This window comes from Lonchura striata, chromosome 4 (genome assembly GCF_046129695.1).
Source record: "Lonchura striata isolate bLonStr1 chromosome 4, bLonStr1.mat, whole genome shotgun sequence".
In the NCBI taxonomy this organism is placed as follows: Eukaryota; Metazoa; Chordata; class Aves; order Passeriformes; family Estrildidae; genus Lonchura; species Lonchura striata.
This window is the reverse complement of record NC_134606.1, coordinates 46090843-46108786: the sequence shown is the minus strand read 5'-3', so window position 1 is coordinate 46108786 and position 17944 is coordinate 46090843. Positions and strand designations below refer to the sequence as shown.

Sequence of the window (17944 nt, the reverse complement as noted above, 5' to 3'; positions counted from 1 at the left end):
TATTTGGAGAAGCAAATGCTCTTTGGCATGTGTCTGGCCCTGCATAATTTACATTACTGTTATTGTATTTTATAGCATAGCATGTGGGATAAAGACTGCGTTCTGAACAGAGCCTATGGAAATGTGGCTGCCATTTGTCAGTCTAGATTTAATTGCAGTGGCTGTAGCAGTGAAGACTGAGAGACTGGAATGTGCCTGCTCACAGACAGAAACATCAGGAAAAAATTAACTTTTAATGGAGGGTGGCCCAATTTATAATCAGGTGTTTATCCTGTTTTCTGACAGTATAAGTCTGGACTCTTATTGATTCAGACAAATTTGAGGAGAGGAGAGGAGAGGAGAGGAGAGGAGAGGAGAGGAGAGGAGAGGAGAGGAGAGGAGAGGAGAGGAGAGGAGAGGAGAGGAGAGGAGAGGAGAGGAGAGGAGAGGAGAGGAGAGGAGAGGAGAGGAGAGGAGAGGAAGAATTCCAAGAGACAGAACTTGTACAGCTGTAGGTACCTTCTGATGCTGCTGCTCTATCCAGCTGTTGTGTTAATATTCACTCCAGCACAACACTCCAGAAATAAATTTTTAAAAAATCAAAGGAAAGAAAGAAATGACAGAACCAGATTGCCTCAGAGTAGTTAGCTCAACAAAGCCTGGCACAGTCAACCATTTAGACACATGCTTAAATCTCAGCACTTTCAGCATTCAGTGAATCTTAGAAGGACAAACTTATGTTTGTACTTTAGAGCTTTGCTGGCCTAGGCTGGACTGGGAAAAAGGAGGTTTTTTTTCACTACTGAAGAATTATGAGCATCTGGAATTTGTCTAGTTTTTATACCTCAGTGGAACATGTGCAAAAGAGCATTGCACTCTGACAGCAGCCTTGTGCAGCATCAGTGTACATATAAATGTCTGCAAGGCTCAGAACATGTTACCCCAGTCTCTGACAACAGGTATTCTTCTGGAAATGGATAAGGGCCAAATTCAGACCTGAGAGAGAGAGTTTTAGTTCAAAATGACAAACACAAACCCTGGTTCTGAAATTTACCTTAAGCTAATTTGGATTTCCAGTAAAAACATATCAGAGAAACCAGAGGGATTTTCTCCCCTGATTTTTACATTAAATATTTTGATGACAAAATTTGTTTCTGGTGGTAAAACACATGATGATATTAAGAGGAATACAACTAATCATGATTGAACAGGAATTGAATAAATTTGCCTACAATCTCTGTGGAAAAAACTTCGCTGGCAAGCAGCAGGTACTTCTCAAGCAGGAGGCGTTGCTTTTCTAAAGAGACTGTATTTATTATGGGTGGCTGGATATCTGCATGCTGGCTCAGTTCCCTGTAGTAAGGCACTGACCACATTACTATGTGCAAACACAGGGTTCACTCAAGTGGTACTAAAAAGAGAAGAGGTGGGGCAAGCAGAGCTTTAAAAAGAAAAGGGGAGTCCATCCAAGTCTGGATGTAAAAAACAACTGCGTTTCGGAGAGGGACGGTACCTGGAGATTTTTCTCCCTGCACTCCACTGAGAGCTGTGCTGAAGTGTTTTCTGAATTCTCTGCTTTAAAGATTTAAACAGCAGCTTTATTGCAAGGAAATTTGAAGAGATCCTTGTGAGCATGGCTTTTGAGCTGTGTTAAATTTGTGGCAAGAGTGTCAGGCATTTCATACTTGGCTTCCAAAACAGAGAAAAAAAAAAAGAAACGAAAGAGAGAGAGAAAAAAAAGCCCTGATGTGTGTGGAGAAGAAATCTCCCAGGAATTTCTTCAAGGTTGTAGTCAGGCACAGTAAGGTCTAAAGTGACAAGAAAAGCAAGGCAAAGATAAAACTTGAAATTGTGATAAGATGTCTGAGCCTAAAGTGACAGCTTGCAGAAAACTTTTGGGATTACACATGCTCATCCTGTCCTGGATATGACTGAATACAAGCTAGTTTTTCTCTAGTGACAGCTTGAAAAACCCCTCAAGATTATGTTTCTCTTCCTTGTTGCTTTTTTGCCAGTGGTTTTTAAAATTGGTTTTGTCAGCCTCTCAGCTCTGCAGCACTGGAACTGTCCTAATGGATACAGATTAAAGCCTGAAAACTCTGCTTGTGTAGGTAAGTGCTGAACATTCCCAGAAAGAAAAACTGCATTTATATTATCTTAATATAACTATAATTTTTGAAAAGTTTTTTTACAGATTGCTTATGTGTTGTACTGGCAGAACTGATAAATCAGCTTCTCAATATCTGGTGAATTTCAAAATGAATAGAACTCCTTCTTTTTTTCTTTCAGAAATCAGCATTGTCTCTTGGTTTAACTATCAGAAAGTAGAATAGGTTTTCATTTGCTCATTAAGAGATATTAACTGTTCTCCAGTTACCAAAAGTCCTTGCCATAGCTTTAGGATCTCCATAGTTTCAGTACACGAGCATGCATGTGTTCATGCTTCAATATATGTAAAGTTTGAGTATAGGTGTATTTTTATATTTCTGTATACATATATGAAGAGTGTTTTAATGATTATGTATTAGTATTCATCTAGATGTGGGCTAGATAACTTTAAAAGCTATTTTTTCTATGCTCATTATTGCATGTAGATGTGTGTTCTCAGGCTAATAGTGCATCTCATGAATAGCAGGTGTGCAAAATACTGTGGTAGGGAGGTCTGGGAGAAATGTGCAACACTAACATTCCTGTAATAATCTCCAGTGATTTGGAGCATGTAAAATGCAGATTCTAATTCTTTATGAAGTGTAAGACAAAGGATGACAGAACCCTTCTCCCTACCCTGATACCGTGAAGTCCAGTTTTTTTCAAGAAATCCAGAGCCAATAAAGTTGTGAGCTTTACAGCTAGGAGATGAGGAAATGCTCTGAAAGGATTTGAGCAGCTCCTCATACTTGGAATTAAAGCTTTTGCCTCAGATTCCTTGGGCTTCAGAGGCTCCGACTCAGTTCTTTTCATGATTCTAGCGATGCAGTAACAGGTGCTTCCTCTGTGCTGTCTGCTACGAAATACCATCTTGTAGGCACAAATAGAGGCCTGCATGTTAAATGCTGTCAAATTGAGGGGGGAGAAACTGGGTATTTTTTGTGTACAAATTGTAAACTTGACTGAAGGTTTATCTGAGAGCCAAACATGCCTAGAGTGCTCCTACCCTGATGCTTCAGTTCAAACAACAATCACACTTCTGAAATTAATCTCCATATTACCACCTCTTACTATGTTTGCTTTACCTCGCAAAGCACTCTCAAGGTGCACAGCCTGGAGTCCCTTTGGGCAGACTTAAACCAGAGGGTGTCCCTGTAGGGATCATCTTCCCTCTCTGCTCTTGGTGGCCATTTGGTCCATGGGACCAGCCCAGGCCTGGTCCTCTGTAAGCTCAGGCTGAAATACATGCAGTGGGTGTGCCATATCCTTAGAAGCTGTTGCTGTTTACACAGCCTTTCCTATAGATCCATACCATTTGCTAGCATGTATTTAGCTTCCAAGAGCTCATTAGGATGTCCATTAGCTATGGCTTCTGCATTTCTGGGTTTCCCAGTTAAGAGCTTGTGTATAATGGGAGAATCCTATTGAGAGGAAGGGAATTGCTTGGCTACTGTTCAATGAATCAAAAACCCACTCTAAATATTAATATATAGAAGGCTGTAAAGGCTTTTTTTCCCCAGTGGACATATTTTTCACATTGGTGCATACTGAACTTCCTTTAATGAAGACATAATCTGCTCTGCATAAAGTCTCTTCTGTTGAAAATTACCTGCTGTATGAATGAAGAACTGTAGTACTGAAACAGATTGACCAATAGCTCAACAAACTCTCTAAGAAATAGCAGCAGAAGAAATCTCCTGCTTAAGAGTTGATGTTACTGTGACATACTCTCAGTAATTGCATATGACACAGAGTAAGTGAAAAATGAGATGCATCATGGTAATTTTTCAATTAAAGGCCACTGGATTACAGGGGATTAAGCAATGGTGAAATTTTGACATGAAATGTAGGACTGCAGGATGCTTTGGTGCAAGGGATTTCCCTTTCTCTTTCCTCCATGTCCTGGACACACAAGTGGTGCTCTGGGCAGATCAGATGTGTGATATTCTAGTTCAGTAATTATGTGAGACAGAGGGGGCAGTGGAAGCAAGTGGCAGGAAGCTGGAGGCAGGCTTTGAAGGTAATACTGGAGATAAAAGTGGTGAGTGGGAGACATGATTCATACCACTGAACTGTGAACAATGACAGCAAGCTGGATCATGGCTTGGCCACCATTCTTAGTGAGCTGTAATAGATACACCAATTGCAAAATGTTCTTCATCATCTGAGGCTGTGGTGGCAACCTGCCAGCCATAAGGGTTCCCCTGAATTGAGAAGGTGTCTGTTCTTTGTTAGTGAATTGTTACAAGTGATACTTGCCAGAACGTGTGTAGGTTTTTCTAGATCTGTTTTCCACACTGTGGCTTAAGACAAAGGTCTAGGTCATCTTCTTACATTGCTAAATAACTCACTCCTTAATTAGTTCCTTTAATTTCTATGGCTATTCAAAGATCAAAGACCTCCTCATCCTGTGGAAGTGTGATGAAATCTAACCCTAAATGTCTCACATAATTTTATACAGTTATTTTAAGAGAGATTTTTTGAATCTTGACTTGTTATGACAAGAGAGAAGGGACCTTTCTAAAGCATTGTTAGTCCAAACCAGCAAGGCTTATAGGAAAGAAAGTATGGGAGAAGAAATCACAAAGTTTCAGAGCAAAACTAGTCTGATGAATGAATGCATAAATATATGGACAAGTTATGGTAGAATTTGAAGCACTTCTGCAATTTTTGACATGCCATCTTGAATTAACAGCTTATTTTAAGATGCTATGAGGACTGTGGATCAGTCACCTTCAGTAACTCCTGTTTTGTAGACCCCAGTGGAAACATAGAACCTTCTACCTCTGCAAAAAAATAGTCCGGCCTACAAAGGTGCTATTATTGCTACAAACAAAAAATCATATGCACAGTTGGTCCCAGGAGAGCTTAGATTTGTAACATATTTGACAATGTAAGCATAACACAGTGTACCAGAGGATGTGCCTATACCTGCTGGAATCAGTTGCCTTGTGCCCTTCTGAAGCACCACATTAACAACAGTGTTTTTTATTCTCTCATGGTGCATAGATGCTTTCCCTACTCAAGACTGAAAAAGTTTTCCACATTTTTGTCTGAGAAAGGTCCTAGAGCAGCCTCTTGCATTATCAGTTTTAGAGTAGATATTAATGTCTGTTAGTCTGGGGCTATCCTAGGTAAATATATTATCTTCTGGATACTGCAAGACTGGAAGTGTACTTTGGTTTCAGGGCTGACTTTAAATACTGTATAAGTTTGAAAAATGAAGAAAGATAATAATTTTTAAGATACCCAACAGTATTGTAAAAAAATCTTGGAAGAAAGCAAAACAAAACCCGTATTATTGAAGTTTTGACTGATCGTATGTTCTTAAACTCAGCACATCTCTACCATATTCTGACATTAACTGCTGAGCCCTTGTCACTTCTACAGGGCTAACATGCTGCTCATTCCTACAGAGCTACAGCCTGCAATTGAAGGTGACAACTGCAGCTATCTAGGTCAGCTCTTTTGGTCAGATGCTTCCTTCTGTGTGTCAAGATTTACTCTTTTCTTTCTTCCTGTTCACCTCTCTCCTACCACAGAGATGAGGAACATTAAGTTATTACTCTTTGTTTTGCATCTTTAAATTCCCCTTAATTATCTAAATCCTGTCTTCACTTTACTCCATATTTCTGAAGACAAATTGTTAAAACTTCTTTTGTGTATTCTGAGAAATATGAAATGCCAAAACTTTTAAAACTCTCCTTTCCTTCTATGCAAGTATCTCATAAGGAGCAGTAAGAGCCAATGAAATGGGCAACTGTTCCATACCCCTGTCATGACAGGGATAAACCTGATAAGATGCCTCTGATTCCCTCTGCATTTCAGAAGAGCTGCAGTGGACGTGTGTTTTTATCTTGTTTTCAGTAGCTGTCTTCCAGCTAGCTTTCTTATACTAACTTGGAGAAAGGAGCTTGTAAATATTTTTACCAAATAGTAGACAGGAATTCTTGAACATGAGTCTGAACCACAGACCAATTCATGAGAAGATTCACATTCAGCTGGATCCAGCTGAATGTGGAGAAATACTATCTTCAGCTGTAAAATCTTGGATCAAAATAGGAAGGAGGCAAATATGTGACAAGAAAAGACAGAAATGGCATCACCCATCACATGATGCCTAATGCTAAAGAGGGCTAAGGGGCAGGCTCCTAGGCCAGTGACTAATATTAAAAAACTCATTGTTTTGCCCAGTGTAAAACAGCAGTTACTAATTTTGTATTCTGTTCTAAAAAAATCCTGACTACATTTTAGTACGGAATTTGAAATCTGATTTTAAAGGGAGCTGGATGACAGTATTTGATGATGCCTCATGGCTTCCATCTTTGAAATCCAAGCCAGTAATAATATGTTGGAAGTTGCATGATCTGGGACGTAGAGGTCTATTTTGTAGCTACTAATTTATACAGAGACTTTATTTCGCATAGAATTTATTCAAAGGTAGAATTTTCTTTCCCATTCTTTCAATTTTTCCATTTCCAGTGAGTAAACACTTGGGATCAGAGTCCAGAAAGAAAAAAAAAAAAAAAAAGCTGTTGTACCTGGGGATTTTTTGCCCTTTCTGTACAAGATGCCTACAACTGTTTTCTAAATTTCATTTCAATTCTAAATTTGATTTGATTTTATACTTGATAAATCATATATTCTCACTTGCTGTCATATCTGTGACATGATCATCTCTGGGCTGGAAGACACCAGGAGTTGTAATGCATTCATTGTGTTCATATTGTATTTCTCACCACTGTACATGAGTATTTCACAACCTCTACCCTCTCAAAAATTGTGATTGACCAGGTTGTACTTTAAGCCTCATTTAAAATTGGAGATAAAAGATACTGAACTGTGCATCATCTGTTTCATTTTGACCTGCTGATAGCTGGAGTGTCTTCTTCCATTTCTAATTATCTTCTGTTCTTTGAGCTGGATGCTTTAATCACAATAGATAAAAGCGATGAGCTGCTTTCTTTCTCACCCAGATGAATTTTCATGTTCAGCCTCATTGAAAAGTTTATGGTGGTGGATGGATACAGCAGATTGAATTAATCATGAGTCCAACTCACCAAGAACTAGATTTGCATGAGGTTATTTGAGTGTATGTATATCTGCACGTATACTTTATGTATATAATGTATATATTTGGGGCCATAATGAAATTCAAGTTCTGGTTCACTGTGGTTTCTCTGTGTCCTTGCCAGGCATACTAATACTTCAACCTTCTGCAACCAGAGCCTTTCTCAGGACTCTCAATAAAGTAGTATATTTGTATGCAAAGTCTTTGAGAGCTGCCAACATCGTGATGACATGATTCATCGTTTTTGCTGATTCTCAAGGCATTTTTTGCATAAAGAAGTCTTTGAGAACTAAGCAGAACCTCATTCTTCCTTTCAGGGCTGGCTGTCAGGGCACTGCAGACAGCTTTTGTGTTCACTAAGCCGATTTCTTTCACAGAGTAAAGTTCCCACTGGGGGATGTGGTTGCCAGGACACGTAAAACAGCTTCAACAGGATGCAACTCCATGCTTTCTTTTGGCCCTAAAAGTGCAGATGAAGGCACTGTTAGTTACACCTGATGGATGGTTTTGTAATTGAGTTCTCCTAAACCTTAAAAACCAACTTTTTTTGTTTATTTTGCTTTGGTTGATTGATTGGTGGTTTGATTTGTTGATTGGTTGGTTCAGATTGGGAATTTTGGTTGGAGATTTTTGTACTTTAAACAACAAAGAGAGGGAGTTAAGCATAGGATCCTCTTCCATTGTTAAAGCCATAGAAGCTAAACATTCACAGTGCTGTAGCCTGTTCCACAGTAATACTGTGTCTCTTGGCTCTTCCTGCTAACTACTGGAAGGGCACTGTCCAGTGGCTGAGCTGCCTGTGGCCACTGTGCCCTTGCTCTTTTATTGGGCAGCTCTCCTTCCACGAGAGCCACTCTTCAGCTGGAGCCATGGTTTGCTCTTCAGTATGTGTGGGATTTACTTTTACTGTGTGAATTTTGGTGGTGATGAAAATGGGTAGGCTGATAAACCTGAAATCTTCTCGTCTGGTGCATTTACTTGGGAAAGAGTGTGAATTCCTGTAGCCTGATCAATCAGTGTGCTCATTTTTGGACAGTCAGTTTTGTACACTCATATAAATCTGTTAAGTCCCCCCTGGAAATAAAGGGTCATTATTATTTTACCTTGGTCTGTTGCCCAGTAACCTGTGTTTGGTAAAGCAGGTCTTCCCAGTCTGACCCTGAATTAGAATATTCACTGCCTTCAGGGTTTTCCCTTGTAGCTAGTTCCCTTAGTGATTCACCCTTCCTGTTAAAATGTGAATTTAATGTTTCAATGTGAATTCCCTGGCTTTAGTTCTCAGATACCAGTGCTTGATAAATTGTTCTTGAATGAGATTATAGTGTCTTTTAGAAAATCTGCTACATTTTCTTTGTGAAGGTATTAATTTGTGGTGCTTAATCCTTCTTCAAGCTTCTTTCTGATAATAGAAGCATTCTGAACTCTTGAATTTCTCACAGAAAGGCACTTTTCTTTACCTTCAAATCAGACTTTCTATCCTTGTTGTATACAGTTTCTAATTTTTTATGATCTTTTAGCAACTTTTATCAGAGAAATATGAACAGCATGCCAATATAGTCTGACCACTGCCATATAGAAAAGCAATTTTTTTCCCCTCACAGTCATTAATTTTTCCTGTGTTTGTTTGTGTTGTGATTTGAATTTTCTTGCCAGTAAAATGCTAAGAGGTCAGCTTTTTGTCCATTATGAACACAAATCCTTCTCAGAGAAAGCAGTCTTTCAGATCCAATCTATAGGCCAGGCCTATTTTTTTGCTCTTAGTTAATGTCCTCTTTATCGTGATTGAATAATGGCTCATCAGATTAAGCTTCACATTGCTTAATCAAGCAACCTCTTTCTTTAGCAATCCTATATCTACACGGTTGCCTTTTTCATGGTTGCCATACTTGTAATTTCCACAGAGAAATAACTTCAGGCTCATTTAGAAAGTTATTACTGTCATAAAAGTATAGTGACAAACATAAACAACATTATCAACACATTCTCACATCTACTGTGGTGCTGGTGGCTGGATCATGTCAAGTGTCCACCTTAGTCAGTCAGTTCCTTGATTCAATAACCAGTGCATCAGGGTGAGAGTGGAAACAGTGTTCATGCCTGACACTGACAGCAGCTGGACAAGGAGCTGAGGTCCCCAGAGCCTCCCTCTTGGGCTATCGAAGAGCCCTTTAGCTCCAGTGGCATCCAGGCAGTGTTTGCCAGGAGTATCTAGTTTTAGTGGTCACCTGCAGTCCGTGGTGTCTGTAGCACATTAACACACTTCTAAGCCCATCAAACCTTCCTAGAGGGGATTTGGAAGAGTTTCTCTTTTAATGCCGTGGAGAATGGAATGTACAATCCTAGAACATGTGGGAAAATATGCTCCTGAAAGCTGATTGTTTGGAGAAAATTGTGGATTAGAATTAGAGTACTTTATGGAATTATCTTGCTGAAAATGCTTCTGCTTTATCTTTTAATCAAACAGGAATCAGTTGCATGTGCTCTGATTACATTTCATATGTTGTCAAATGAGTTCATCTGCTCTTCGGAGCACAAACTTGTGGGAAAACTCAGTAAACAATATGGAAGTTTTCCCTAGTTGGTACAGACACATTAGGTGGCTGAAAACATTGACATTCTTTTTGAACACCTTTGATACTTGAGCATGGAGGAAAACCCTTTGAACACTTTTTTCTGAGCATATTTTCTTTAAAGCAGTTAAGTAAACTGGTTTGCAGAACCACGGAATATCAGAGATCAGCTTGTTTTGGTCCCCCTGAGTTGCTGAGAAAATTTCTTTCAAAGTCTTTTGTGAGCTGGTTAAATTGCTGTTCCCTGTAACCAAGGTGCTGTTCTTTAAACTAAGAGAAATCTCACATAACACTCACAGACCTAGTTTTGGTTGTGAATCCACGTTCTTTAGTGACTTATTCAAATGTATCTCTTTAAAACAAAATGTGTTCATTCTTTTACTCCTGCATGTGTCGAGTCACATGGTAAAGCACAGAACAAAAGCCACTGACATCAATGAGAACTTGGGCAAGAAAAAAGCTGCTCCTTAGAGCAACCATCACACAGTAGTTGAAGAAGGAAAATATACAAGAAATATAGCAGCATACGGTACTGTCAGACATCAACTACCTTGGGAAGTTACTGTCAGATGTGTTGGTTTTCAGCAGGAAGTAAAACTTATCTCAATTTTGTGGGACAATTATTCATGGTACTGTGGATTTCTTTCCCCCTTAATATAAACTACAGTCCTCAGTGGTAATCTTTTTTTAAAATAAATTTCTTTGATTAGGACCTAATAGTCACTTCTTCAAGCCCTGATAAAACAACATAAATACTTCAAATATCTTTCAATTCCTAAAGGTTCTAGCCTAACCTACCAGTTAAAAACCTAGTTTCTAATTAATTTGCTCAGTGCCTTGGTTTGGACTTGTTTCTGTCAGAATACAGTGGGAATTTTAGTGTTTTGTATGTCTGTTTGAGATTTGACTCAAACAAAAATAAGCTCAGTGTTGATCTCAGTGCTGTGACAGCCTGTTTTCTGCTTTACTGTTTTGAAAAGTCTGTTAATTTGTTGGCAAAATTATTACTGTTGAAAAAGAGATAAAGATAGAAGCAAGCAGCTGCAAGCTACATACGCATAGCAAATAATAACAAATAAAACAAGTCTGTTCCCTGTATTTAAGCAAGTAGAGACCAGTGCCCAAACACCAGGAAGAAGAGTAATTTCCTTTGACAGTCAAAAAAAACCCCCGAAATAAAAACCCAACACCCTCCAAAATCACCCTGACTGTGACAATGATAAATTACCCTCCCTACACTCCAATAATTCTGAAACCAATGCATGAAGGAATACACAGCCATACTAATTTCATTTTTTAACGATGGGATATTAAATTTTGTGACAATTTATTATCAGATAAGTTTGTCAAAGGTATTCTTTCTCCTTGTTCTTTACTGCTTTTGCTAGCTGAATTTTCCTGATCTTTTTCAAATACCTATTTCAGATATTGATGAGTGCCTTGAAGGTGGTTTGGGAACCTGTGGCCAAACCTGTATCAATATTCCAGGGTCGTACATCTGCTCCTGTTTGCCCGGTTACTCCTTGGGTATTGACAAGCAGTCTTGCTATGTGAACGGTAAGGATATTTTCTTTTTTGATAACAGAAAAAGGGCTTTAGAGATTCAGTTAGCATTCCTTTTCAAAGTGAACCAGCCATGCTGGTCCCTACTGGTCAGTGACTGGGGTTTTCTGGTTTGCTGACAAAAAAACTGCCTCTGCTACTGTGTGGGTAATTGGCAAGGCCAGAAGTGGATGCCACAGAAGAATGATGGTGAAGAATGTAAACTATGGTGGTAGAAAGATGAATGTATCTATGAAAACAAACCACCAAACTTAAAAATTACATCCTATTTGCTCTCTCTGCCATTTTAAAACTGTAGACTCTCTTATCCCATCCTTACTTCCAAGAAGTCATGGCAGTACAAAAGATTCTGCTGCCTTGGCTGCTTTCAGTCTGTTGGCCTTGGTGTCTTGACAGTATGTTAGGTTCTAGGAAACAGGAAGCCCTTATTTTTGCTTTCATCCATTGGCAGTTAGAACATGAATGCTACTGTGAGTTATTTCTCTCCCTTCCTCTGACATGAGTATATAAATTGATTTTTAAATGTGGGAGATGCATTTAAATGTAGAAGTTTTTAGCTCTTCTGAGAGGAAAATATTTGCAGTTGCAGCCTTTGATTAAGCCTCATTTTGTCCTGAACTGATGCTACCCAGGGAAAAAAAAATTGAGTCAGATTTATTAGCTTAATCCTATGTTATATCTAGAGTATGTGGTGGGAGTGCTCTGAACTTCATCTCTTACCTCTCAACTTTGATTTCCTGAAGGCTTGGCTTTGGCTCCTGTCTGGGATACACCATAGCTCCTTTCTGATCCAGGACCTCAAGTTTTCTGTTTTTTGGCTAGTATTTACCCAAGATTATCTTGCTAATGCAGAGATGGGGTGTGACAAAGCACGTTTCTGACCTGAGAAGTGGGAGCTGTACTTAAGTCCCTTTGTGTCAATTTTGGGATCATGAACATAACCAAAATTATTCTGAAGAGCTCCTAAACTGCTATCAACACAATTATAGTCCAGACCCTAGAATCATCATAATTATCAGCAACATAAATATCAGCAACAAAGACCCAAATAGGATTTTTTGTGGTCCTGCCTAAACATCTATAGTTCCTTTGCAAGCTCTACACTTCTGAACTGAAGTGAAAACCAATGTGTAGTTTCCCAGTGACATTTGTACACAGGTATCTTTCAGAGAACAATCTTTTTTTCATATTGGAGTACTTCAACTTTTAACATGTTATTGCTACCATTTATAGTAACAGCAGAAAGCGACAGATAGAGCTCCTGTGATGGATAAGGAACCCCTAAATCGGGTATAAACCCTTCTGTGGGGGATACACCAGGTGAAATACCCTCATGTTATAAAGACAAGAAGATCTTTGGTGCAGATACAGTTTACCTGGTAAACCCCTGATAAAATTGAGTCCTAAATCTGACTGGTGCCTCTGAAGCAAAAGTTAGATTTGTTCAGTTCTTGTTCCATTTGGAGCCTCATTCACAGGTTCCTGGCAGGGAATTCACAGAGTGGAAAGGACAAAACCAAAGTGTATAAATATACTTGGTCAACTAATTGGCAAAACTGCAGGCAGTAGCTGTCAAATCCCTTGAATAAATCAGCCTGGCCACTCTTCAGCTTTCATTTAACATTGACATGAAGCAAGTCTTCATTGTTCAAATATGGGGTTGGTCAGTTCAAGTAGCAGCAGGAAAAGAGAGTAATTAAAATCCCATAAGCAGCTGCTATAATTAGGTGCTAGCTCTAAATTTTGAGATTCAAAACATTCTGTTAACATAGAAAGAGTGTACTGACCATCTTCCCTGTGAACAAGACAAAATTACATCTTGGATGATCATCAGAATTTTCTTCACTTGAAGAAATAAAAATTTGTCTCATTCCTCTGCTTTGAAAGGAGAATTAAGCATTCTTGCAACTATGAAGGTGAAGCATCTATCTCAATTTTGTAGAAGAACTTTTTGTTCAGTTTAAAGCTTCAGTTTTCATGCTAATAGCGAAGATATTTAGTTAAAAAAAGATTTAGTTAAAAAAAGTGAACCTTGTCAATAAAACCAGTTTAATTTTAAAAGTGTATGTGTAAGAAAACTGGCAGTAGTGCATCTTCGGGCATCCATTTCAAATAAATAGAAAGCTGATTTTTCATTGTAGAATAATTCAGCCATTGATTACATAGCCTTGAAAGCTGTCATTCTGTTAGAACTATATCAATAATTGCATTTCAAAGTCAGTCAGGTTGAGGACGGCATGTATGCCAGGATCTGTTGTTTCAAGCAACCATGATCTAAAATTTCAGCATTACTAACACAATGGAATTTATGCTTTGTATGTTTTTTTTAGTAGTAAATTAAAGAATAGACTTGATGCCCACAAATATGTGTGTATATATAAATAAATAAATAAATAAATAAATAAATATATATATATATATATATGAAATAACAAAATAACAAACAGCATACCCATGTTTATTTTCAAAATGCAAGTTACAAAGTATTGGTTACATAAGAACTACTTTGCTATATGCACTTGACAGACAGCTTAAATGAAAACCCTTGTGGTTTGGAAAGGTAGTTAAGGTTCCTTCTGCAATCTTTATTGTGCTCTACAGTGATACCCCAAAAACAAAGAGATACCCTAAAAAAAAAGAAGGACTTGATAAAACTGAATCAACTCAAATCATTAGGCCATACTAACTGTACTTCCGTACTTATCACCTTGTTTTAAGGTTGCATCAAGGCTTTTGGGATCATCCTAGCTGTTCATCACTTTCAGCCCTAATTGGTTTTCTGGAGTATTGGGTGTAATTGGAGCACCTTTCATTTTAACATATTTTATGTAAAATTACTGTTATATTCTTTCCCTTTGCTCATTACAAATAGAGATTTTGTCTGGAAGAAGTTATTGCTTTTGAGCTGTCAGAGTTTTAAGTACAGATCTTTTGTTTTCCTTCAGCCTTCTGCAGCACAAGAAACCCCCCCAATCTCCAGTTTATTCCTTTTTCCTGTATTGGGATCTTCAATTTCCCTTTTTGGATAGTTAAAGGAAGGTTCCAGACTACCTCTCTGTAATAAATTCTTTCTATAGTACAACAGTTTAAGTGATCTTCAACTTGGAGGCACCTCCATGGCAAACTTCTTTCAACCTCAGTTGGCAAGCATGCAGCAGTTGTTCTGATCTCTCACTGGGCTGTAGGATTTGGGATAAGTGGTAACAACCACTGTCGTTTCAGTTTCCTAACTCAGATTTTGCCATAATTTTCAGCATTAGATGTTAAAGGACCACTACATTTATATATTACTGGTTGTCTGTGATACACCTAGAAAGTTGCTATTAAGAAACGAGACATCTAAATCTTGAACTTTCTCTTTGACTAGTATGCAACCAATGAGAATTTAATGCAGCAAAAATGTAATTATTATCAATTAATTAGTCCCATTTTGTTTTCTCCACACCAGATCCAGCACCATTCCTGCTTTTTAGCCGTGGAAATGCCATCTTTAGAATTGACACTGAAGGGACAAATCATGAAAGATTGGTTTCTGATACTGGCCCATCAACACTTTTGGATTTTCATTATATAGAAGAGAAAGTGTATTGGGTTGACTCTGAAAGGCGACTACTTCAAAGAATTAATCTAAATGGCACAAAACGAGAGGTAATCAGTTCTTTGGAATTCTTCTAGTTAATGGTGTAAACCCCTCTGTGGAAACCACCTGCTCCTTGAGTACAGTTCTGCCTTTACTGTTTATTGATAAGCACTTCGCTTTTGCTGTTGTAATAGTTCTCACCCTGAGCCCAGGCTGTTTTACTGGCATTCACATTCAGTTCATAAAATACATTCTGTGGATCAGGTGAATGTAGGAGACAATTGAGTTAAAAATGCAGGAGAGGAAATTCAAACAAGCTAAGGCTTTGTAGACTTTAATGTTTCTATCAGCTATAGATTATTCTCTGACATTGCAACATCTTCAAGATTATTGTAACACAATCTGACACAAATGCTAGGAGAAGAATGTGCTTTAATTCATACTAATTTTTTCTCAAACCTTTTATTGCTTTCTATGGTTGCATATATGCTATTAGCATTTTGTTCAGCAAAAACCAGTGCAGTTCATCGCACTGGCTGATTAAGAAGGGCAGACAGGCTGCTCTGGCTGAACTTTATTGCTGTGAGAGTGTTCTTTTGTTTGAGAGAAATTGCCAGTATCATTTACCTATGTTGAGTTTTCACTCATGTATTTTCCCCTGATTTTAAGGGGAAGCAGTCCAGCAGCAGTGTGTTAGGAGACTTCCATCTGTAACAGTGCAGGCCTGGGTGCTTCATAGGGTGCAAAAAGTTGTAGCTAAATATTAATTCAGTATATTTTTTGTGCAGAATAGTTTGTCCTTTTGCAGGGAGCCACTCAGTTCAGAGGGGGTGCATATAAGCACAAAGACCATATGAAAGTGATGAAAGAGAAAGCAAGAGGAATAGCTACAGGTCAGAAAGAAAATTAAAATAGGCAAATGAATGAACTGGAAAGTTTCATCTGGGTCTTCTATTCTCTGTAATGAAAGCCAAGTTTAGAGCAGTCATTAGGATTCCTCTTGTCAACTCATTTTTTCTTGTTTACAGAGACTATGTTACATAGACAAAGGCATTTCAGGCTTTGCTATTGACTGGATAAATCAAGACATTCTCTGGGCCAACAGACAGAAAGGAACCATAGAAGCAACTGACATGAATGGGAAGAAACGCCGAGTTCTTCTAAGAGCTGTTGGCCGTCCCACAAGGATTACCATTGATGCTGAACAAAGGTAATTTTAAAGGAGTCGGTAATTTCATGGAAACGGACTCCAAATATGTACAGTACTATGATTGTGGCTTCATGGAATCACAGAAATGGATTAGAAGAGATTGTAAAGGTCATCTAGTTCCAACCCACGCAACTATTTTAATATTAAGGCTCATGTGTCCATTCCTACCACATTTGTACATAAACCAATCTACTGATGATAGTAGCACTGCTAATACTCTTTGTAATCTTGCCATCTCAGTGGGATTTAGGGCCTGGACATCACACCTGCCTTTCCTGAAATTTGCAGGAGCTCCCCATAGATTTGAGAAGTAATTTGCAGTTTCTTTGACTGCATGGCTGAACAAAGTAGAGAGACAGACAAAAGTGCTTTGTGGTTAAGCTGGGCTGATTCCTGCTTGACCTACTTGAGGGAAATTGCTGCTACCTCCAGTAATACTGGTTTCTAGTATCTCCAGAAGTACTCGTAGTCTAATACCACACTGAGAAATTTTGTATAGAGGAGCAACTAAATAACTCAATAAAGAGTATGTAGCTGTGATGTGATTTTGAAAATGTAGGGGTTTTTTTTGTTGTGGGGGTTTTTGTTTTGTTTTTTTAAACATGTCTCTCTTGCCTGCAGGCTGTTATTTATGTCTTCAGATGGTACAGTTTCCAGCATACATCGAGTGTCCCTCAGTGGAAGTGATATGATAAATATTTTGAAAACTACAGAAAAAATAAAGGCCATCTCACTAGATTTGCTTGACACAAAGCTCTACTGGATCCAACATGACCACGGAAAAGAGATGTCCCATATTGGATCATGTGACTATGATGGTGGAGGTGTTCATTTCCTCAGAAATTCTGTCCGGTGAGTTTTCCTCAGCTTGTCAGAAATAAAACATTCATTTCAAGGATGCAATTAAGCTCTCTCCCTCATCATCCCTTTTATTGGGTCAGTTCACAACATGAGGAGTATAAAGTGTAATGCAAATGGCCTGTGACTGCAAATGTAATATTAATGATAAGAAAATGGAAAAATGTCACTGTTATAAGGATAATACTACCACTCAGCACTCTCCATCTTCCAAGCTTTCAGCAAATGATAACTAATTAATCCTTAGAAATCCTCTCTGAATGTTTATTAGTGGCCTTTTTCTGCAGATAGAGGAGCCAAAAGGAGAGATTAAATGATTTATCCAAGGTCACAGTGGGTGAGCTCAGGTGTCTGAGCTGTGCTCAGGAGACTGAACTCCATCCTCATCTAAGCCTGTTGTCCTCCTTAGCTGCTGGCTGAGGAGGCTCGGCCCTGTGCTCAGCCTCTCCATCAGCAGATGTGGTGAAAACTGTGCTGTGCAAGAGAATTGTCCTGCCCAGTGCCAGTGCTAAGTGCTAAGCATGGTTGAGGGGGCTCTTAGACCCGTGATCTTTTGGTTTTCATGCTGTGCAGGGGTACAGGTGGCCAGTAGTGGCCATGGGGTCAGTGAGAGGATCAGGAAAAGGTTGTCACCCTAGTGGCTTTCAGTATGGTTGGGTCGCCATGTGTGGAAAAGGGATTTAAACTGAGAAAAATATATTTTTGCTGGCCTGCTTATTTAAATATGTGGCGTACCATTTTCATATGATGAACACAAAACTGGCTTCTTCCTACATTGCCAGCAGTCAGTTTGGATTTTTCCTTACTTTTTTTTCTTTCTCCCTTGAGTTTGTTGTTGTTCACTGGGGAATTAATCCTTTAGCCTGGATGATCTGGATTCTGTTTTCTACCTGGATTGTGTTTTCCTGAAAAGTAGAAGACAAAAATACCTTTTTCAGTATTTTTTCTGATTTCTCTCTTATTTA

At 38.6% G+C, this 17944-nt stretch overlaps 1 protein-coding gene across 2 annotated transcripts in view; it reads left to right on the top strand.

Moving 5' to 3' along the window:
• The first annotated feature begins 1333 nt into the window (after nucleotides 1–1333).
• EGF (epidermal growth factor) overlaps nucleotides 1334–17944 on the top strand; it is a 56786-nt gene continuing 40175 nt past the window's right edge. For both annotated transcript variants that reach the window (XM_021525471.3, XM_077782954.1), the window contains exons 1-5: nucleotides 1334–2090; nucleotides 11194–11325; nucleotides 14780–14979; nucleotides 15940–16121; nucleotides 16743–16973. In XM_021525471.3, the coding sequence (XP_021381146.2) occupies nucleotides 1964–2090; nucleotides 11194–11325; nucleotides 14780–14979; nucleotides 15940–16121; nucleotides 16743–16973 (872 nt within the window). In that variant the 5' untranslated portion in view covers nucleotides 1334–1963. The remainder of the gene's footprint in view (nucleotides 2091–11193; nucleotides 11326–14779; nucleotides 14980–15939; nucleotides 16122–16742; nucleotides 16974–17944) is intronic.